A 20,996-nucleotide genomic window follows, 5' to 3' on the forward strand; every position below is an offset into this window, starting at 1 on the left:
TCGTAAGAGAATGATTAGAGGGGGAAAATGCAAGATTAAGACTGCAGGGATCGATAACGTTGTAAGTATGAAAGTGTGAATGATTATAATTTGTGACACTAAACAGCCTAATTGAAATTGACAATTTTTTTTTCCATGCGATGATAAATATTGTCCCCTTATGACAGATGTATGGATGTACACTACTTAGTATTAATAATTCTAGATAATTTTTAAATGGTAGTAGCTAATAATTTCTAAGTAATATCATTTTAATATTAATCATTCGAAAAACAATTGTGATGTTGTTAAAAAAGGGAAAAATAACGAGAAATACAAAAAAAAATTATGTGTCTTGTTTTTCTTTACAAAAGTCTTCACGAAATTAATAGCTTGGGGAATTTTATCAATTGAATAGTCAATAACGAGGGGTTTGTAACAAGAAAAATATATAATGTATTTCGTATTTACAGATGCACACCATAATTGAGACATACTTTTTACAAGCCAACATAAATTTTTTATACACATTGTTGAAGAGTTATGAATTATGCGATGATTTACGTATTTTTATTGACTGCACAGGCCCATCCATAGGTGGAAACAACACGCATTTACGAATCCCTCGATTAGACTATGAATTTCACTCAGGTTGAATGGAGAACTTGTTATTTCAGCTGACTTGCGATAAACTGCATAAAGTTCCTGGAAACATAACAAGTAAACATTGAATTTCATGTACACTTACATCCATCCGATCTAATCTAACATCCATTGTCACTAATTTATTGAGTATTTCCGGGCTTAAAAAACAAGTTACAATTACTCAGTAAAAAAATCATATTAAGCTATGATTAATCAAATCATGGAAATAATGTACCGATATTGATGAAATGAAATGATTTCAATGGAAATTGGTCAACTCATTTGAAATAAATTCATCCTCGTGACAAAACAAAACCAATATCGAAACTCATTATAAAATCAGGATGGTAAGTCATCAGTTGGTTGGAATTACAAAAAAATTATTCGAGAATGAACTCACCCCCCTAGACGTATGCAAATCAATCGTCAGCATCATGAAGGCCTGCAGATAACTAGGGTGAAGTATCAAATGGTGAGTGACATTTCCGTCAGGAGTGCTGAACTGCTTGTGATGCTCCTGATATTTATTCTGGAGGACCTTAGCCAGCGTTTGATACCACCCAATGGGCTGATTGATGAGAGGACTCAATCTGGTATCGAGAGCAGACAGACTTTCAGCTTTAGCCAATGATCTAAGCTCCATGAATTCAGTATAACTCATCGTTGATTTGTTCTCCAGGAGTTTATTCCAGAGAAGGTGAGTTCTGCAATGCAGTGTTCCCCTTTCAATCATATTGGTAATGTGTTGCCTCGCAGCCTTCGCCTGGGAAATTATCAACTGCTGCATTAACTGCTCATGGGATGAGTAATACCCTAAGTAGTTCACAGACTCCTGACGAATCTGCATAAAATGCGGAGATTCAGGAGTATTTCCAGTACTAGCACTCATGAGAGGGGAAGTGGGCACTGGTGGCGGTGTCGGGGCCATCTCCCTCTTGTCCTCCTGATCATTCTTAGAATTCTCCCTCACTGAACTCACAGAATCAGAATTACTCTCCGTATACTCAGAGTCCGTGGCACTGTCGTCCTTGAGACTCTTCTCTGACGATGGAACTGGAGTCGTTGGTCCAGACTCCAGATAATTATCCACGTGGGCACCTGTTGTTGTCTTTACAACACTGTAAACAGTCCGGAATTTTCCCAATTTGTTGTTCTCCACTTCCCGTTTCGGATACAGCTCCCTTTTGCTGGTTAATATCAGGTAAAACTTGAGACTGATCTCCGTCTTCTCGACCTGGGGCGAGTGATCCTCCTTAGAGACAATCAGAGCAACGATGAAATCATCAGTGTATTTGGTGTCCTGTGCGTCACAGTAACTGACTAGAGGTGTACTCTGGAGCCTCACCAGGACGTACTCACTGTCTCTGGTATCCTGAGAGTCACTTGTCATCCCGAAGACCTGCATTCCATAGGTTTTCTCGTGGGACAGTAGATAGGAATACAGAGTGTGAGCCGGAGTCGTCAAGCTGCTCACAGTAACAACATCACTGTAGACCAAATTCCTCGCGAAATTAGGTGCTTTGCTGTAATACTTGATAAAATCATCCAGGAACTGGGTCAGATGATATCCCTGCTGCAACGACCATTGGCCAGTACCTGCGATGTATGAGTGAATGCAACGAAGATGAAAGTCATACGTGAAGGAATGAAGATGCATGTTGATCTTGATTTTATCGCAGGCATCAACAAAACTGGACATAAATTGATTCACCGATCCTGTGTTGGATTTCGTCTGGAGTCGATTGCACTCGATGATGTGAAGCTTAACGATGAAAAAAGGCTCTGACAGGTGAATCTCGAAGACTAGGATACCTCCAAGCATGGATTTCTTGAGATAGCAAACTTGATGAGGATCATCAGAATTGCCCTTGTCTCCATCGATCTGGACTGGGTTGAACCCCAGGAGTTGGAGGTATTGTTTATACTCCGAGAGCATGGAGGCACAGAGCGCTTGATGCCACGAGTCCACTGTCTTCTCGGAATTTTTGTCCAGTTTTTTGTAAATAGGAGAGACTTGAGAGGTAATTGGAGAGATTGAAGAGGGGGGAGTTAAGGAGTGATCTCTCGTTGCTGCGGATTGGATCCTCCACTGGGGCAAGAAGAGGATTGGCGTATGACAGTAGTGGATTAGTCGAGAGTACTGTTTGAATGTCTGTAGAGTGAGGGCTGGCATGGGGATGCTGGGAGCTGCACTTCTGCTCTGCCACATTGTGTACAACTTCGTTAAATCATCTTTGGTTTTTCTTTCTCTTTGATAGAGGTCCTGAAGGTCATAAATTCCTTTTACCACTGGGTCTGGAGTATTCGGGGGATACTGCATGGTGGGCCTGGCGTCTCTCATCACTTGCCCTAGCATTCGATCCCAAGAGTACTGAGGAACTGATTTTATGAGTTGCCCACTTCTCCTGGGCCACTCCTTGCCTTCTGCTGTCAATGGAAACTTAGCGAGACTCTCCAAGTCCGATATTTGATATTGGGGGTGATCGTCACGGTGGTGATAAGTGTCCACCGGCTGATGATGAAATACTCCTAATTTCTGAAGAGTTATGCTTGAAAATAGGATAGATCGAGATGACAACCAGGTCGCCAAGCTAGACACTTGTTTTATCAATTTCTCTGATCGTTCCTTGGACCAGTTGTACATATAAATCACGACCTGGTTGCTCTCAACTTGCGCCAGGAGCAATCGTTGTCGGGGGATAAAGGTCGACTCTTGGATCATGGGATTGAACTTTTGAAGGAGTTTCTGATCCTTCGGTATTAAGAACTCGGGATCAGGGTATTCACTGAAGGATGCCTTCCACTGCTTGAAGTTTCTTGCTACTACCACTGCTTTCGTGAAGGATCTCTGTTCGTCCTGAGGAAATTCGTATGGCACATAAACTATTTTGTCATCTCCGTCTTTAGAGACACCCTCATCTAAGTCATTATCCTGTGTAAACGGTAGCCGAGTGGATGTCTCAATAGAATGGTCAATGACAAACGGTTGAGTCTGTTTCAACACGAAACTTCTCGTGGAGGTCTCAGGTGCATTAATTCGTATCAAATTCTGTAGCTCCCTGACGATGGTGGGAATGGGATGTCTGTGTTGAATAGTTACAATATGTTTTTTCACTGAAGGCACTCCCATGTCTAACGCAAATTGAAACCAGGAGGGAAGTGTGTTATAGTAAATCTCATGTAACTCTCCGACTTCCCCCAATTCATCCAATCCCATTTGTCGCTGACTTTGAGATTCATTCCTTGGAGAATCTCCCTCTAAACCGTCCGTCAAGTTATGCTTCTCGTCACCTCTAAAAACAGTCAATGGCACAGGAAGAAGACGATATTCGACGACTAGATCCCACGTCGCGTATTTTATGGCAGCCTTCAATTTTTCCACTAGAGTCTCCAGGTACACTCTCCCCTGTCTCCATATTCTGAACTCTATGGGGGAATTCGGTGATGCGCAGGAGCTGGTGCCTTCGTAAGAATTCGTGGACACGACGTCCTTGAAATCTAGGGGGGACAAATATCCAGGAAATTTTAGGAGGCAATCAGCCTCGTTCATGTCCTTGGAGATGGCCATGGCGATACAGGCAATTCCCTTGTTACCACTCGACTGGCTCTGATTGTTTAAAAAAATGTCAGTCTCGGGAACGCGTTTACTGGATCCCTCAGGCTGTGAGTAATCTTGGAAGTGATAGTGTCTCCTTGGATCTGTGTATTTAGGGATGTATAGGAATTGGAGAACATTCTGTCTCAGGTAGTAGGCGAGGGCGTTCATGTGGGACGAGTAATACGGCTGGATCGAGAACTGTACATAGCTCTCAGGTGACCTGTAAGGCTTCTGAATGAAGTGAACATCAGCTGGAGTTAATTTACACATTGGATTCCTAGCTAGCATCACAGAAAGCACCTCTAAAACTGCATCATCCAGCCTATTATGGAGAACCTGAACTAGATCCTGCTTCACTTCCACACCAGGCTCTGATATTCCATGGACCATCAGCACGATTGAGTCTTCACATTTGCTGAGATAATCAGAGTCCTTCTCCCCAAAGGATCTGACCCTGGGTCGAGTGTCATCGATCCTCGACTGATCCTGCTGTACTCCATGATTTCTTGATTGAGATAAGGAAGTGATACTACTGCTCCTGGAGACCATCAGTTTCTCATCAGACTCAGATAATTTATTCTGCAATGGCTTACCATCCCCAGTTTGTTCGTGCAGTCGAAGGTAGAAAACGTTAGAATTGTTTTCACGATAAACAAACATATTGTTTCTGTTATTAACTGAGAATCTGCTCAATACTACGTGAAGAGCCTTGATCCCTCTAGATAATCCTGATCTCCCAGGCCCTGTCTTCAGCCTAGGATGGAGGGAAAAGGGAACTTCCCAGACCACTGAACACCTGAACATACCAGGGATCATATTCATTACTGACTCATGCTTGGGGATCAATCCTGATTCACTCGTGGAGTCCGCTCTCCAGTTGTGGTCTTCATGAGACTCTGGTTCCAGCAGAGAATCACAATTCCTCGTGTCATGGAGACTCTCCAATAATAGATATTGATTAACTCTCTTGCATATGGCACTTATCTGTGCCACCACCATTTTTTGAACTTGCCTATACTTATCAACCTCAGGCGAGGCAAACTCCAGAAACCTACAGTGGAAATAAACGTTCACATGGTTCCTGTGTACCTGGAGGATCAACCAGAAGTTGGGAAGAGAGTCTCTTCGTTTACCAAGATCAACCAGCCAACAGCAGTCGTCCTCGGAGTTGCTGCTGTCTCCCTCGTATCCATCGTCCGTTCCTGGATGGCCCTCACCAATACTGGAGATCTCCGAATGACATCCTGGAGGATCTCCAGAGTCCTGCCTCGAGGTCCGACTACTGACGTCCTGAGGGCTATCTGAATCGTCTAATTCCACTGTCGATCTATCCTCATCATTTATATCTAATTTCGTTTCGTTGCACGAGGTTTCTACTTCACTGACTGTCTTGTTATCTTTCACAAAATATAAGAATCGTTCTAGTTGCTTAATCTTGTACCTATCCACCTCCATCTTTATGAGCTCCTCGTGGAACTTGGGGGCACTGTTACTCGAGGAGAAGACGAACTGTAGAGGAACCTTATCTAGGTGACAACTGGTTGTCCCACTGGATTCAGCCACATGTTTAGCCACGAAATCCAAGGTCTCCTCTGTCGCAGGCGTCCTATCCAGCAGGGCTGTCGCTATTTCGTCTCTCAGGAGCCACTCGATCTCCATTCTCAGATTTGAAATCGCATTGTGCTGATGATGAGGCAGATGTGCAATTCGTTCCCTCAATAATAAATCCTCTGATAATGCTGTGTCGTTCCCAGGGCTACTTTCACTCTCTGTCTTCAGACTTCCAACTGGAGAGGCACTGCAGTAGGACGTCGTCCTCAAGGCCACACGCTCGAGACTCACCTCCAAGACTTCCTTCGGGAGATTCAAGCATATTATGTCCAAAGTTATTTTAACATTATCGAAGTCAGAAAATGTGTAGTCATCGAGGTGTTGTTGAAGCTCCGCGAAACACGTAGGGAGGAGCTTAACAGGAATACTGGAAAAGTGGGATCGCGAGTGTACTGAGCAGTTCAGCTGAAGGAAGAGTGGCTGCTCGTTGCAGTTGCGCTCGTCCTCGCGTAGATCACTGATCAGGGATTCAGTGGAGTCGTAACTGAAGAGCTTGATATCATCCCTCATGTTGGAAATGGGCCAGGTACCATTGGAGGAAACTGTCTTAATTTGTCCATCAAACTGCCACTCGATATCCGAGGGGCATGCCAAGCCCTCCGCCAAGTCGTCGTCGCTATCAGACCTATGATACTCCCTTTGCCTGTCGGGATTGTGCAGGGGAGAACAGTAGTAGAACTCTGGGTGTGCTGGAACGGGTTTGAAGGCCACCTGGATGATCCTCTTAAACTTCTCTCGAATGAGATTGTGAAGGGGTTGAAACTCGACGCAGGTGGAGCAGGTGTAACTCTCAGGCTCTGATTGTCTGAGCGAACTTGATGGGTTCAAGTGCTTACAAACCGTTTTCAAATAGTCTGTTATGTTGATCTCGATGAGAGACTCTTCACACTGCTCCACAGCAGCCTCCATGTCCTCATAGGAGAGTTGCAGCTGCAGGGAGAGGGATTTATAAACAGCCACAACGAAACAATGGCAGTGAGCCAGGTTCAGGAGTTTACAATGCTCCAAAAGGCTCCTCTGATCAGTTCCATTGTCAGAATCTTCACTCTTCGGCTCCGGAGATGCTGATTTACAATCGTTTGAGGATTTTAAGTGGATGAAGTCCTCATGGATGTGTTGACCTACTGAGAATGTATTGTTCTGGTAGATGTCTTTGGATCTCGGGGAATTGAACTTGTTAATGAGGACCTCGATGAGGAGTGCTAGGGAGCAGTCATAGACATAAATTGGGAGGATCAGGCCTGATTTAGGTCCCCCAGAGGGAACTCTTCGTCTTCTATCTGTCTTTGGAGTACTCTCAGTAGTCGTCGTCCGACTAGAGATGCTTGATTCAATCTCAAATTTCTTAGGAGTACCGAACCATGAGGGGATGGCTTTCTCCTCGGATGGGGACAGTTTGTCTAATTTTTCTAGTGACTTCTCTCTCGAGTATTTTCGATGTCTCAGGGATGGATTGAACAGTGTTCGTACGTCTTTCTCTGTTGAAGGGAGGAGTGTTAGGATTATGTGGGTTGTACTGATGCCATTAATGAAGCATCGCCATCTTATCGAGTTCTTCTGCTTCTCGGTGAGGTCTTGGGAAAAGGGCAGAGGAGTGGAGACCTCGCGGGGGCGCGAGAAGAGCATTTCTGTGAATTCTTGAGATTCGGAAGCGGTCAGAATGATTTCCTTGTTGTGGAGGTGCTTCATATGATCCATGAGATTCTCAAGGAGAATACTGTTTGTGTTCTCCGCATTGTCTTCTGCAAATGATGGTCCTAAAGCGGGAATTTATAAAATTTAATTTCGTCTTTGAGCTATTGTTCTTTTAGATGATTTCATAAAAAATTTTCTAATAAAAAATCCCATAGAAGTGTTCTACTCATTAAATTTCCAAAATGCACGTGAACTAAAATGAGAAAGGAAATCATTTGATTTCACAACTTTAATTAACTATTAATTTGTGAAAATTCACGGGGTCGAAATTTATTAAGATAATTGTCTAACCATCAGCGAACATGGAGAACAGCAACTCAGCTTGTTGGCACTTGGGAAGAATGCTCAGAGCATCGAAATTAAATAATTTATGATCGATGTTATCATCTCTAGAGGGTGTATCGAGAAACGGCTTGGATTGTGTGAAATTATTGATGGATGTCCGTCGTGAGGGCCCCCGATTACCCTGATTATACAAATTATTCTGGTACTGATATCCATTGGTCGGATCAGCACTGCCCTCGCGGGCCTCCACCTGACTCAGCAAGCTCAAGTGCTCTAGAGTCAAAAGGGCGTTTATGCACTCTTCATCAATTCGGCATATCTGGAAGCAATATTAAAAGCAACCTCCAACAATATATTCTACTCTACATGGCTATCTATTTCTACGAATATTATACATTACAAATGAGGAATTTGTCTCACAACCTTGTATAACATTTTTTTCAACTATTGTGAAGATTACTTAATATTTTGTGGAGAAAATCAAAGAGAAGAATAAAACAGCCACAGATAGTAGATATTTTCAGAAAAAGAAAGAGGGAAAAGAAGAAAAAGGTCTTCTCTACTGTACATGACTATTTATTCGATTAATTATTATTAAATATAAATGAGGAATTTGTGTCAGTACGCTTGTATACAATATTTGATGAGTTGTTAAAAGATAAAATATAGGAGATTTTTATTGATTATAATGGAGAAAAATGAAGAGACCAGGTGCCCGGAATAAGTTGGAGGAGTTGAATCTCACTTTTAATGCCAAGCGCAGAGACCACTTCTCCACTTGAACCGCGACACCTCGAACAAAGCCAAAACAATAATCCAAAAAATTCAAGAGATGAATGAAACAACCGAGGATTACTTCCACAGAAAAAATGAAGATCTCATCGACGAAAAATTCAGGACGACCCTAAGCTGGAAGAAATAGATCTGGCAATTAATTTGAGTGCAAAACCCACTGCCTAGATCCTCACCTCCAACTGAGTGTCTCCTGGACGAATTGGCAGACGAAGTGACCGACGAAAAACACCACTTGGAAACTTTCACAATCACAGAAATCAATTTTTTTCCCCATCGTTGAGATATATCACGAGTGACCGAAGTGTTCGACACGTTAATATAAAAAGTGAAATGACTAGGCCCAGGTGACAACGCCAGGGGGCCCATATATACCCACGGTAACTGATAGGAAAACCCCGTCTAGGTCCCTCATCGATATCCGAGCCCCACCCTGATAACGATAACGACACGCTTGAGATACACAGATACAACGTGTCAACTTCAATCATTTCAACGAGATTTTATTGATGAATTCAATTGATATTTCGGAGAATTGAAGCAGTCCCGGGGTGCAAAGGTCCATTTCACTCCTGGAGAATTCACCTCACCCTCCTAATTGGTAACTGGATTTCATTCCAGTGTTATCTTATTGAGTGATAAGACGAAGAATCGGTAAACCGAAGTTTTTCGGGGAAGGCCTAGTCAGACAAAAATTATACTCTCTCGAACGAATTTTTCTCTCGAGACTGTGATGACTTTGAGGAGTTTTGATATCAGCGCTGGGAGATAAGATTCTATCGAGAGATTAATTTCGACAGCATATTATTTTCAAGAAAGTTATCTTAAAAGGAAAAGATAAAAAGGCTTTGGCCTTATCGATGAAATAAAATTGTATGAATTTCGATTAATTTGGTAATTGACTATTGATAGAATGAAATCAGAAAATTTCGGATAATTAAGGGGTCGAAATTTATCCGTAATTGAACTAAGCGATGAAGAATACAACAATAATCTTTATAAACGGTATCTCGGTCCAATGTTTGCTGAGATATAGATGTCCATGACAAAATAAACCACTTCAAAGCATTAATGTCCGAGAAACAATTCTCCTTTTGAACTGATTACGACCGATTTATCAAGACAGGGGAGATAGCACTGGTACGGAGACTCTCAACACATCCATCGAAACTCAGCAGCGAGATAACTCGATCATATCCCCCTACATTGTGATGATATTTTTTCAAATGAATAGATTCATTACGACAAACCACGAAATTTGAATTAAGTCCTCATAGTTTCTATTTGATCTATTGAGGTCTGTGTAAGTATTGATCCTAGTTATCTTATCAAGCAAGAACACTGAGGAATACGTGAAACCCTTATCACTTCTAACGAACTGACTGATATTCAGAATGATTGTTCCATCTTCACTTTTTGGTTACGGTCTGAAATTTTTTGTCCAAGTCGTCTAACGAATGGTCGACGTGTCAAAGATTTTTTTTGAGATTCGAATCTATTAAACAATTCATGGATTTATAAATTATTCGTCATTCCACTGATCCATTCATTGGACCAGTTTCTTATGGACCAATTGTTTTTTTCGATTAAACATTTTTCAGCTCACTAGTACAAGAAAAAGGATCATTTGACGACTGGTATTTCCCGGAATTGTATCTAATCTTCATTTTTCTCCATTAATGTGTTTACTTCCAACTAAATATCAATTCCTCATTTTCATTTAATATTAATAATAATAATAGTGATAACAAACAAGTTAACTCATTAACACCCTAAAAAGCCCTTCTTTGTACCATTTCGAAAGTCAACTTTTTAGAATCCTTCAAAAAAAGTTTCCAGAAAAAGGTTCTATAGTACAATCTTCTACACAAAAATAACTTACAGCATCTGGAAATTGATGATAACTTAATCCATCCGTATACGCTCCCGTAGCATGTCCGGCCTTGACCCTGCCGCACTGTGGCTCGACCCATACCTCAGTGACAATCTGATAGTCTCCGGAATTCTCACTATCATCGTTGCCAGCTTCTCCATCAGCGGTTCCCTCGTCGCTTTCCTCCTCAGACTCACTATCCTTCTCCATGCTAGGACTGCTAATAGTGTGTGGTGGAAAAATGACATACTGGATAACGCATGGGTGATATTCGTTCATCGCCCCCAGCATCTCCACCTCCAGCACCATATTAATGATTCCCGCAGCCGAGTACGCAAAATTGAAGCCCTCATTTAGCCTCATCTTGGTGATAGTCGAAAGAATCCGCGCAATTGCGGTGATATTGAGCTTGGGTACAGTGATTCCAGGAATCGTTTGGATTACCGGTCGTTTGACATTCCATAACCAGCGAAAATGGAATAAATACCTGGAAGAAGATTTCCTCGAAACATTAATAACCTCTTAAAATAAATAACTTATTTCCGTGCAATTACTAACATTACTGACACTCGTGTACAGTAATATTCGAACGTAATAATAATAATACCTAGATAAAGTCGTTGTGAGGACACCACCAGGAGTCTGCACACACTTGACAATGGGTTGTGTTCCATCTGGAAAAACGACAGTATTGAAATCTGTCGGCATTCTCTCGTACCGAATGAGAATTCTTTCCAAGGATTTATGAATAATCGTGCAGCAAGGAGTCTCCCTCATCTCCGTGGGTCTATTAGGCAACGTAAGCTTCGAGAGCCTCTCCACCAGGTCCATCACGAGGTTGTGCCTGACAACTCCTTGAGTACCTCCAGCAAATGCCACATGCAGAACTACGCAAAGTGCCTTCGAGTTGATTCTAATAACCGAAAAGGACACTGGTGGCTTCTCCGGCTCTCTATAAATAAACTGAACATACGTGTGATTCTCGACTAGAACGAAAGTCGCCCAGTTCTTGAGCATTGCGTAGAGTACAGCAGCCCCTTGACGACACTGAATGCACTGAAACCTTCCACTCTGATTTGCCTGATGGAGATATTTGGGAAGGGGTCTGTCGTGAGTGAGGACGAGAGTGACCCTCTGAGAGTGCATCCAACGTGCCCATTGGTTCGAGTCCAGCGATGCCACTGGCTTCCAGATCTTCCCAAACTGAGGGCAAACTGCATCACTCAATTGAACAGCAGTTGCTAGAGGATAGGCTGGCAAATAGAACACAGGCATTCCACTTCTGATTGTGTCTGGTACGTTGTACCAGGTCCAGCCTGGCTCTGGAAACCAACTGAAGTGTTCCAACATTGTGTCATTCTCTGTAAGAGAGCTCAAAGTCGCCCAGAACCTGGACACTACATTCTGTCGATACTGCGACTTTAGGGGTTTTTTCGAGAGACAGGTAATGTCATGAAGAAATTCATAAGGGGCTTCAACAGCTATTGTGTACTGAATTGTGTTGCAAGTTGCCACTGATTTCGGTGGCCAGGCACTCGAGATGAAGTACTCGAGGAACACATGCGTCTTCCAGGGGAGAATAAAGCAGATCTCGATGTTTCCATCTCTCAAAGACATTCTCTTGATTAAATAGCCGTCTCTCAATCGACAACAGAGGAGTGAACTGAGGGTGCAGGTGACTTTGTTATCAATTTGCTTCTTTCTGAGGAGCTGAGGCTGAAAACCGTAGAACAGAGAGTTGTCGGTTTGCCAGTAGTTAGATTTTATCGAGTGTTCACTGGGCACTGTTCTGTACAACTGCCAGCAGAGGAAGTTCCTGTGATAGATGTTCATGTCTTCGTTGGTGGAGAATTGAGGCATAAAGGTCATGTAGCAACCAAGGGTCGCTGTAGCCAGGAAACAGAGGATGTCTTGATAAGGTACTAGACCATTTGCACAGTGAGGGTGATAAGCACTTCCTACGTGCAGGAAACTGCAGGCTATTGTCGAGGCTCTCAATTGCTGGACCATTGAGTCTAGAATGTATACGTCAGAAATCCCAACTATTCCATCAGTTACTATTACTAGGTGAGCACAGCTGTGCTCTGGGAGGAGAGCCAGGGCCAGCATTCCATACCTCAGCATATTGATGAAGCTCGCTTCAGAGGAGATCACAGACATATTAGAGAGAGAGTGGGATGAGTTTAAAGTCATCCCCATCGCCGATATCTCATCCTCAAATATCCCAGAGGAGGATCTTTCAGCCTCTGCCCTCGCAATGTTCTCCTCGAGGGAGTTCAAACGTTTCTCAATGAACTGCATGAGATAAAGGATGTTCTCAGATGTTATCAGCCAACTCTGAACTAGTACCTGTTGGGCTGGATTTGTGAAGAATGGGGTGTGCACGATTATCGTGACATAGATCTCTGGTCGAAGGATTCGTTTAGTTCCAGGGACGGTGAAGGATTTGGAGACATTCTCCAAGCACTGTTTCATCGCCATGTAAACCTCGTCCATCACCACTTCTCCACGCTGAATGTCAATAGTTCCTAAGGAGGGACTTAGGTCCAGGCAAAAGACCATTCGGTACTTGTGAGCGAGAAATATCACCGATGAACTTGAAGTTATTCTGTACTGGTACTCATGACTGGTGTCGTCACTCCAGGGGGACGAGTGGTCTTTGGGAATGATGGAGACTACCTCCAGTTCTGGAGCTTCATCGGGATCATGCCTCTGGGTTTGAATGGTTATCACAGTGTCTAGGTGCTCCAAGATCCACTGGGCCCTGACATTTCGGGATATGGGAAATCCCTTTTTCATCAAGAGGTACACCGTTCCTGCCTCCAGGATGGGCCTCTCATCAGTCTATAAATGGCCAATAAACCATTGAAATAATCGAATAATTACGAATTAGTGGTGAATGGAACTGATAAATACCTCTCCCGCAGGACGATACATCATTGATAAACTATCTACACTTAATTTAACGGTCAATTTACTAAAGTAACTATTTATTTACATTTCCTTGAATCTAAACACCATTACGTTATGAATGAAATGTTTGTTATAGGCTGAAGACACCGAACACAATCAACGTACAAGGATAAATAGAAAATTGCCATTTGATTGGGTAGTTGTACAAAGGTCACTACTAATAATTTATATTTTTTTTGGCAGAGATTAAGTGATGATAACAATACATAACCTAGAATGGTATTTATTATGCACTAGAGTGTGCTCATATAGAAAAAACAGACGGAGAAGAGATGTCTGTGGACATCAGGAAGGTGCAAAGAGGATGGACTAAAGTAGCAGTTCAGTTCTGGGGGGTTTGAACTGACGTCAGCAGTTGAACAAGTACCTCGGGATGCCGCGCGCAGCGCTGTGTTCTGTGTGAGCTTCCCCATGTGGCACATAGAAGTCACTACGTGAGTTGCATTTTTAATTATTTATTTAAAAATAAATGAGAAACTAACGAAGTATTCTGAGCTCAGTACAGACGGATACAAATCTAGTACAAACGATAGAATTACTTGATTTTGCGAAAAGAAATTATCTGTCGGCTGTCTCCATACAAATTTTGGCTATAGAAAAAAAGAGTGCGAGGACCGTTAGATTTTGTCGCAATTCATCACACTGCGTCATTAATTTATAAGCCCCAAAATTTGCGAATTAAGTTCGTGGAATTGCTCACAGAATCGCAAGCAGACGTCGTTGGATCAAGAGGTTAGGTCATTCAGTGTCATGCTAAGTGAAAATGAAAGTGAAAGGCCGACTGTGCCATTTGTTTGATCACTAATAAATCATAAATTCCCTATTGTTAATAAACAAATATACCAATTGCTGGTTGAATGAGGAGAAACTGTGCAATTATTATTGTACGACTCGGATGATAGTTAATGACATTCGATCGTTATTCATCTATGTGCTGAATGTGTACGCGTACAACAATGTGACAGCAACAATGATCATATGGGACTTGTCATTCTGTGTTTAAGATAAGAAAAATCATTGATATGCTTATGTAACATCATCGTGAAAAACTCACAAATTGATGGTATGATTTGTGTGAGATGCTTTTTCATTTCAGCAACTCGCTGTTTATCAGAGTCATCCCATATTTATCGCGCACATAAGAGTCTTGGAGTGTATCGTGGAACGTTGTTATCAGCTGGGCGCAAAAGGTAGTTGTGAAATTTCACGAGCATATTCAGGCAAATTAACATTTATGCTTTATCATTCAGAATGATAAAAATTCGCATGTACTAGGCTGCAATACTTTTGCTTTTCTTTCAGCTCAAAACCATACTCTATTCATTTGAGAGTTTAAATTATTTGATTTGATATATGAATGGAGTGAATTCGGAAGGGAATTCTAAGGGATTTTTTGTTGTTGTCGATTCTATCTGAAAATTTTAAAACTCAACTATTTATTGAGATATTTCTTATAGAAATTCCTCCGCTGAAAATGTTGAAGTTTAAAAGAAGAAACTTGCAAGATATCAAATGGAATTCAAATTTATTGTGAAATTTTAAAATTTTGAAAAATGTCTGTGGCCGGCGCTAGCCACTAGGGGTAACGTCCTGGAAGCTCCCACAGGTCCCTATAGATTAAACCTCGAAATACCACCACAAAATTCAATTGCAACTAATGTACATCTCCCTTGACATCAACCCCCTTTCAGAATAGACTACACACTGCCCCCTGCCTTAACAATGGCATCATCCTCGCACCCTCCACCCCACCGGAACAAACTGGCGCTAGAGAAGTCCCCCTACCTCCTCCAGCACGCCTCGAACCCGGTGCAATGGTACCCCTGGGGTGACGAAGCCTTAGAAAAAGCCAAACGCGAGGACAAGCTAATTTTCTTATCGGTCGGCTACTCCACGTGTCACTGGTGTCATGTGATGGAGCACGAGTCCTTCGAAAACGAGATCATCGCGAAGATCATGAATACATACTTCGTAAACATAAAGGTGGATCGAGAGGAGCGACCGGACATTGATAAGATCTACATGACTTTTGTCCAGAACATCTACGGCCACGGTGGTTGGCCAATGAGTGTCTTTTTAACACCAAGTCTAATCCCAGTGATGGGAGGCACATATTTCCCACCAGTGGATAAATACGGCCAGCCCGGTTTTGAAAGAGTCCTGCTATCACTCTCCCAGAAGTGGCTGGAGAACAAACAAGAACTGATTCGCTCTAGCTCCACGATCCTCGACATCCTAAGGCAATCGAGCAAAGGAGAAACGCTCTCTGGATCTCCCCCTCCATCTGCTGACAGTGGTAACAAATGCGTCCAGCAACTAGTCCGCTCGTTCGACCCTGAATTCGGTGGCTTCTCCGACGCCCCGAAATTCCCCCAGCCTGTCAATCTGAATCTCCTCTTCCACATGTACGCACGTGACCGCAATAGTGATCTCGGCAAGCAATGCCTGAGCATGTGCATAAAAACCCTGAAGAAGATGGCGAACGGAGGAATCCATGATCACGTGGGTCAGGGTTTCTCGAGGTACTCGGTTGACGGCAAATGGCACGTACCTCATTTCGAGAAGATGCTTTATGATCAAGGACAGCTGTTGAGATCATACTCAAACGCTTTTGTGGCAACTAAGGACACCTTTTACTCTGACATAATCGACGACATTGTCACATATGTCACGAGAGATCTCAGGCATAAGGAAGGGGGATACTACAGCGCTGAAGACGCTGACTCCCTGCCTTCGGCTAATGCCAGACAGAAGAAGGAAGGGGCTTTCTACGTGTGGAGTGCTGAGGAGATTGATCAGCTTCTGGATAAGAACATCAAGAATGAAACACGACTGAGCGATATTTACATTTATCATTACGGGGTGAAGAAGAACGGAAATTTAGAGAAACGTCAGGATCCACACAATGAAATGACTGGAAAGAATGTTTTGATTGTCTATGGGGGACTGGAAAAAACTGCGGAACATTTTAAGATAAGTGTTGATGAGTTGAAGGGGCACCTAAAGGATGCGAATAAAATATTGTTTGAGGAGCGTTCGAAGAGACCCAGGCCTCATCTGGATGACAAGATCGTCACTGCATGGAACGGATTGATGATCAGCGGATTGTCGTACGCTGGTGCGGCCATGAGGAACAAGGATTACGTGCAGTATGCGGTGGATGCAGCTAAGTTTACCGAGAAGTATTTGTTTGATAAGGATAAGAGGGTTCTCTTGAGGAGTTGCTACAGGGGGGATAATGATGTTATCACTCAGCCAGGGGTTCCTATCAACGGATTCCACGGCGATTACGCTTTCATGGTACAGGGACTTATTGATTTGTATACTGCTACATTGGATTCACAGTGGCTGGTACTCGCTGAAGAACTACAGGATGTGCAGGATGAGCTATTTTGGGATGCCGAGGGAGGAGGGTATTTCAATACCACAAAAGGGGAGAAAAATATTATTCTCCGGCTCAAAGATGGTGAGTTTTTTCTTTCACATGACACATTTTATTTGTCAACTCTGGAATTTTCTATTTCCCGATGGAACCATTAATTTTTGTTCTTATTTCGTTTGAAAAAATACTGTGATAACTATTCTTTAGAAAAAATATCTCATAGTACATTCATTCCTTTTAATGGACATGTAATAATGACAGAAATTCCTCGAAATTATATTTACCCCCTGTTACATTTACCATAGCTGGTGGATAATCATTGTGATAATCATTGTGATCGTGATAATCATTATGATCATCCATTTGGGTCTTAATGAGGGTATTTACGGAGATGAGCGCATTGCCATTCGTAGAACATGATGGGGCAGAGCCGTCAAGCAACTCCGTAGCTGCTAATAATCTACTACGTCTAGCTTCATTGTTGGATCGAAAAGATTATAATGAAAAGGCTGAGGCGATCTTCAAACATTTTTCGGACACCTTAACGAGAATTCCAGTGGCCGTGCCAGAACTAGGTTGTGCTTTACTTCATTATCATGATGCTACAACTCAAGTGAGTAATCTTAGAGCAAAATTACAAATAATTGAAAGGAACTTCAACGATACCATTCAAAATTTGAAAGTTGATAAAAACTCTTGAGGAAAGCGCGACGGGTTAATACCAGAATTAATTTATTTATTCATCTATCAATAATCGTATGCATGAACAAATGTACAAAAGTGCTTGTTATACTTCCAGCTGTATATAGCAGGAAAGAAGGACGCGAAGGACACGCAAGAACTTCTGGACGTAATCAGAGACCGCCTAATTCCTTCCAAAGTTCTACTTCTAATCGATCCAGATGATACTGATTCGATAATATCGCGAAAAAATGAACTCGTTTTGAAAATGAAACCGCACAACGGTCGAGCGACGATATTTGTATGTCGCCATAGAACTTGTTCTTTACCAATCGTTGAACCCCAGCAACTGAAGGAACTCCTAGATTCCGCTAAATAAATCCTATATAGATCCCCATCTATTATACATTAAACGCTTAACCGATCAAATACTATTAATCGAGGATTCTATTTCACCCAGTGCGAATAAATGCAATTGTAATTTGATATTGCAATTGATATTGAGATGTGGAAAGAATAAACACCGAATTGTGATAGAAAAATTAGGTTTATTGATGTATATTGCTGCTGTAAACATGAGAAATATTATAAAATAGATTTGTTGTGCTGGAAAATAAATTGATTGTTGAGTTAGAGCTCATCTTTGGGGATAGTTTCACCAATATCACGAACACTGCCGACGAAGAGGGGAATGTCACTGGGTTTATGCCGGATTGCGATCATGAAGGGACGATCGACATTGAATTCATCCGGCTCGTGGACCATTCGTTTTAATCTTATTTGTCCAACTGTGAGTGAACAATAAATGGGTAGTGGGTACAATAATAGACATTTTCGATTGTAGAATAGACCATCAGAAAGAATACATATTCAGTTTCTAAAGATCTGTTAAATTATGGAACTACTTAATTACCTGTAACAGCTGCTGCCTCTGTGCCAAATTCATTTACCTCGATAAATGCTTTCTGCAATATTTTACTGACTTTTAGAGGTACATTTGCAATACCGGATAAATCAGCACTGTTTTCGAACATTGCTAACAAGCCCACCTGATAAAAGTGCGAGAAAAAAGTGAATTATTATGATTGTCAATATTTTTTACAGGTTTATAGGGAATTTGGGGGAACGGAATAATTTAATTTGACTAACATCCAGGGGAATGGAAATTTTTACCAAATAAAACCCCGCTTAGAATGTTTACGATTATTCAAACAATATGGGGTTTCGCAAATCAGTGGGGAAGAGTGGATTAATAGTTTTCTGTATTTTTCTTTACAATGTTGGAATTCTGACGCGAAGCATGAAGTTCTATATCCCCTCAATTTATCTGTTTTATTGATGAAATATTTTTAGCTGTATCTCCATATCAAACACACATATGAATTTACGTTAATAAACAGACATATTCTAATTGAATATGATCAAATGAGCATGAAAAATATTTTTAATCTTATTTACTTAATGCAAATAAATTATTTCTCTGGGCAAAAACTCACCTTTTGAAGTATCTCCTTCAAATCAATTTTGGACTCCACAATGAATTTTGGCAAATGGAGAATTGTCTCTTTTTGAGTGTAATCTGCAGTCAATACCAAATTCCAGTTGAAATTCTTTTCCAAGTAGGATAGACCATCAATCTCCGTTGGAAGTACAACCACCAGGCTTAGATTATCATCCTTCAATCAAAGTGCAATCATCGATCAAGTTATTTATAAACACTCCTATAATGGGCATAGAAATTCAAAAAAATTCATCCAAAGGACCTCTGGATAGAAAATGGCAGATGTTTCAATTTTCAAAATACTTGGAGTATAATTTGCACGGCAACTTGTGACTTATCTCCATGCAGATATAGCATCTCCCAAATAGTTCTGATATTGAGCTTAAACACTGACGGAGAAAATACTGGAAGATAATCACTGAAAATTTATGTTTCAACTCAACTTTTTTTCGGTCCTGTCCCTACTCCACGACGATTAATAACAAACGATACTTCTTAAAGATAATTAGGTTATTGAAGCGGTAAAAAAATAGAATTATTACTGTGTATGGGATTTCGATGTATCTAGCTTTAAGCTCTGGAAGATCGCCATGTCGAAATCGTTTTTTCTGGCTCATCGTAGCAACTCTCTTAACAACATCTTTGCTAACATGAAAATTCTTAGGTGTTGTTTTCTCAACGTCAAAAGGAAATTGCCAAGAGCCTTTAAAGTAAATAGCATTTGCGAGGATCATCTGAGTATCATCAGTTATGTCATCTAAAGGGAAACCGAGAAAAAAAACAGGAGATAGGAAAAAATGATTAAAATCAATATCAAAACGTTGAGTCTCACCTGCAGAAATGATATTGTTTATTTTATCGTGTGTTTTCTTCATGGCCCAGCTGTTTATTTCTCCTGCTGACTCAGCTGAGTTCGTAAAGTCGAGATTGGAAACAGTAAAGTCGTAGAAATCTGCTCCAATCGACGAGAAATCTGGGAGTAACTCAACACCATTTTTTAGAAATACTGAGTTAGCTACGAGAAGGTCGGATTTAGCTGGTCCCTGTCGAGTTAGATGTGGGAAACTGTATTTATTTCAATTAATCTGTTTTAGCCAGATTTGAACACTATTATCTCACATTTAATGAGGAGAGGAGACCCTTGTAGCCAATGTGCCATCGTTCAATATCACTTAGGGTGAGACCATTCATCATTTCCTCGGCGGTGCGTCCTTTGGCTCCATGAGTGAGGTATGATAATAGTAAGTGGACACTGAGAGGTGATGAGACGATATTTGAATCCTTCAACTTTTCGCCCACAGTCTAGAAAAACATACATATAGTAATAATTAATTACATCCGCAAAAACATTAGACACATCCGCTTGGGAGGATTCGTTGATTTTCTATTGAAAGTCTACCAAAATCCTATTGAATTTGTTGTGAGTAAATTCGTTCAAAAATGACAATTCTTTGTACACCACAAAAATACTTTACTCTGTAAAAAGTAGATGAAAAGACTCGACAGGCCTCGGCCTCTCTGACGAAAGTCCCCGGGTCGACAGAGGACGTCATATTTTCATAAGCTTGGGCTTCTTTCAGAATGACAAGGGAACAGATTATCAAGATTATGCCTGTAAAACATAAATGGAACATACGATATAGGTAATCCGTCGTTTTCGATGAGAAAATGGAACAGAATAACGTTTAATAATTTCACTTGCCACGAACACGAATAGTAATAAATTAATTACGTGAAACAATTGTTGCCTCGATGAAAGGAAAAGACAAGATCATATCCCAATAATTCTCTGACGTTGACACAAGATTGGGGCTCTTGACAGAATGAGTTTATTTTGTTAAAATGACACTGGGACACACCTATAACGCACTATATCTACTTAAATCTTATTTTAGGAATTCCCCTATTTTATTAGTATCAGAAATAGCCACGGGAGGGTTGGTGAAACTGGCGGGAACAGGTTGAATTCTGAAGATGGGTT

General features: G+C 41.4%; 3 protein-coding genes and 1 long non-coding RNA gene across 10 annotated transcripts; 1 reads left to right on the plus strand and 3 right to left on the minus strand.

Moving 5' to 3' along the window:
- Positions 1-411: 411 nt before the first annotated feature.
- On the minus strand, positions 412-13,738 carry LOC135172675 (KICSTOR complex protein SZT2-like). Its single transcript, XM_064138900.1, has 6 exons — positions 13,395-13,738; positions 11,086-13,322; positions 10,488-10,965; positions 7,820-8,132; positions 1,025-7,590; positions 412-684 (listed from the first exon to the last, which is right to left on the minus strand). Exons 1-6 carry the CDS (start codon positions 13,416-13,418, stop codon positions 550-552), a joined length of 9,753 nt encoding a protein of 3,250 aa, XP_063994970.1. The 5' UTR covers positions 13,419-13,738; the 3' UTR covers positions 412-549.
- LOC135172728 (uncharacterized) lies at positions 8,369-10,468 on the minus strand. Its single transcript, XR_010301162.1, has 2 exons — positions 8,782-10,468; positions 8,369-8,722 (listed from the first exon to the last, which is right to left on the minus strand). It is a non-coding gene; the product is annotated as an uncharacterized LOC135172728 (long non-coding RNA).
- A 109-nt stretch (positions 13,739-13,847) lies between the features above and the next one.
- LOC135172684 (spermatogenesis-associated protein 20) lies at positions 13,848-18,154 on the plus strand. 6 transcript variants are annotated; one of them, XM_064138937.1, is made up of 5 exons: positions 13,942-14,183; positions 14,548-14,641; positions 15,143-16,917; positions 17,247-17,446; positions 17,633-18,154. In XM_064138937.1, exons 3-5 carry the CDS (start codon positions 15,174-15,176, stop codon positions 17,891-17,893), a joined length of 2,205 nt encoding a protein of 734 aa, XP_063995007.1. In that variant the 5' UTR covers positions 13,942-14,183; positions 14,548-14,641; positions 15,143-15,173; the 3' UTR covers positions 17,894-18,154. The 6 variants fall into 6 exon arrangements, with proteins under 6 accessions (XP_063995006.1, XP_063995004.1, XP_063995007.1 ...); XM_064138940.1 differs by having other exon boundaries at positions 15,148-16,917; XM_064138936.1 differs by lacking the exons at positions 13,942-14,183; positions 14,548-14,641 and adding an exon at positions 13,848-13,885.
- On the minus strand, positions 18,043-20,907 carry LOC135172702 (leukocyte elastase inhibitor-like). Of its 2 annotated transcripts, none has more exons than XM_064138979.1 (8): positions 20,748-20,907; positions 20,491-20,627; positions 20,135-20,317; positions 19,848-20,058; positions 19,558-19,772; positions 19,011-19,190; positions 18,428-18,563; positions 18,043-18,302 (listed from the first exon to the last, which is right to left on the minus strand). In XM_064138979.1, the coding sequence occupies exons 1-8, from the start codon at positions 20,788-20,790 to the stop codon at positions 18,145-18,147; spliced, it is 1,263 nt and encodes a 420-aa protein (XP_063995049.1). In that variant the 5' UTR covers positions 20,791-20,907; the 3' UTR covers positions 18,043-18,144. The 2 variants fall into 2 exon arrangements, with proteins under 2 accessions (XP_063995049.1, XP_063995050.1); XM_064138980.1 differs by having other exon boundaries at positions 20,718-20,872.
- Positions 20,908-20,996: the final 89 nt, after the last annotated feature.

Source organism: Diachasmimorpha longicaudata, chromosome 2 (genome assembly GCF_034640455.1).
Source record: "Diachasmimorpha longicaudata isolate KC_UGA_2023 chromosome 2, iyDiaLong2, whole genome shotgun sequence".
NCBI classification, from domain to species: Eukaryota; Metazoa; Arthropoda; class Insecta; order Hymenoptera; family Braconidae; genus Diachasmimorpha; species Diachasmimorpha longicaudata.

What these genes read in the sequence shown, in the direction of transcription:
- LOC135172675 (XM_064138900.1), bottom strand. Translation starts at nt 13,418, where the DNA reads ATGATGTATCGTCCTGCGGGAGAG. An exon ending in TGTATCGTCCTGCGGGAGAG is followed by an intron (nt 13,323 to 13,394) that starts GTATTTATCAGT and finishes GGCCATTTATAG; the next exon opens with ACTGATGAGAGGCCCATCCT. An exon ending in GTTCTCCATGTTCGCTGATG is followed by an intron (nt 7,591 to 7,819) that starts GTTAGACAATTA and finishes TTCCCGCTTTAG; the next exon opens with GACCATCATTTGCAGAAGAC.
- LOC135172684 (XM_064138934.1), top strand. Translation starts at nt 14,517, where the DNA reads ATGATTTGTGTGAGATGCTTTTTCATTTCAGCAACTCGCTGTTTATCA. An exon ending in TATTCTCCGGCTCAAAGATG is followed by an intron (nt 16,918 to 17,246) that starts GTGAGTTTTTTC and finishes TGCCATTCGTAG; the next exon opens with AACATGATGGGGCAGAGCCG. An exon ending in ATCATGATGCTACAACTCAA is followed by an intron (nt 17,447 to 17,632) that starts GTGAGTAATCTT and finishes TTATACTTCCAG; the next exon opens with CTGTATATAGCAGGAAAGAA.
- LOC135172702 (XM_064138979.1), bottom strand. Translation starts at nt 20,790, where the DNA reads ATGATCTTGTCTTTTCCTTTCATCGAGGCAACAATTGTTTCAC. An exon ending in CGAGGCAACAATTGTTTCAC is followed by an intron (nt 20,628 to 20,747) that starts GTAATTAATTTA and finishes TATGTTTTACAG; the next exon opens with GCATAATCTTGATAATCTGT. An exon ending in GTCTCCTCTCCTCATTAAAT is followed by an intron (nt 20,059 to 20,134) that starts GTGAGATAATAG and finishes CTAACTCGACAG; the next exon opens with GGACCAGCTAAATCCGACCT.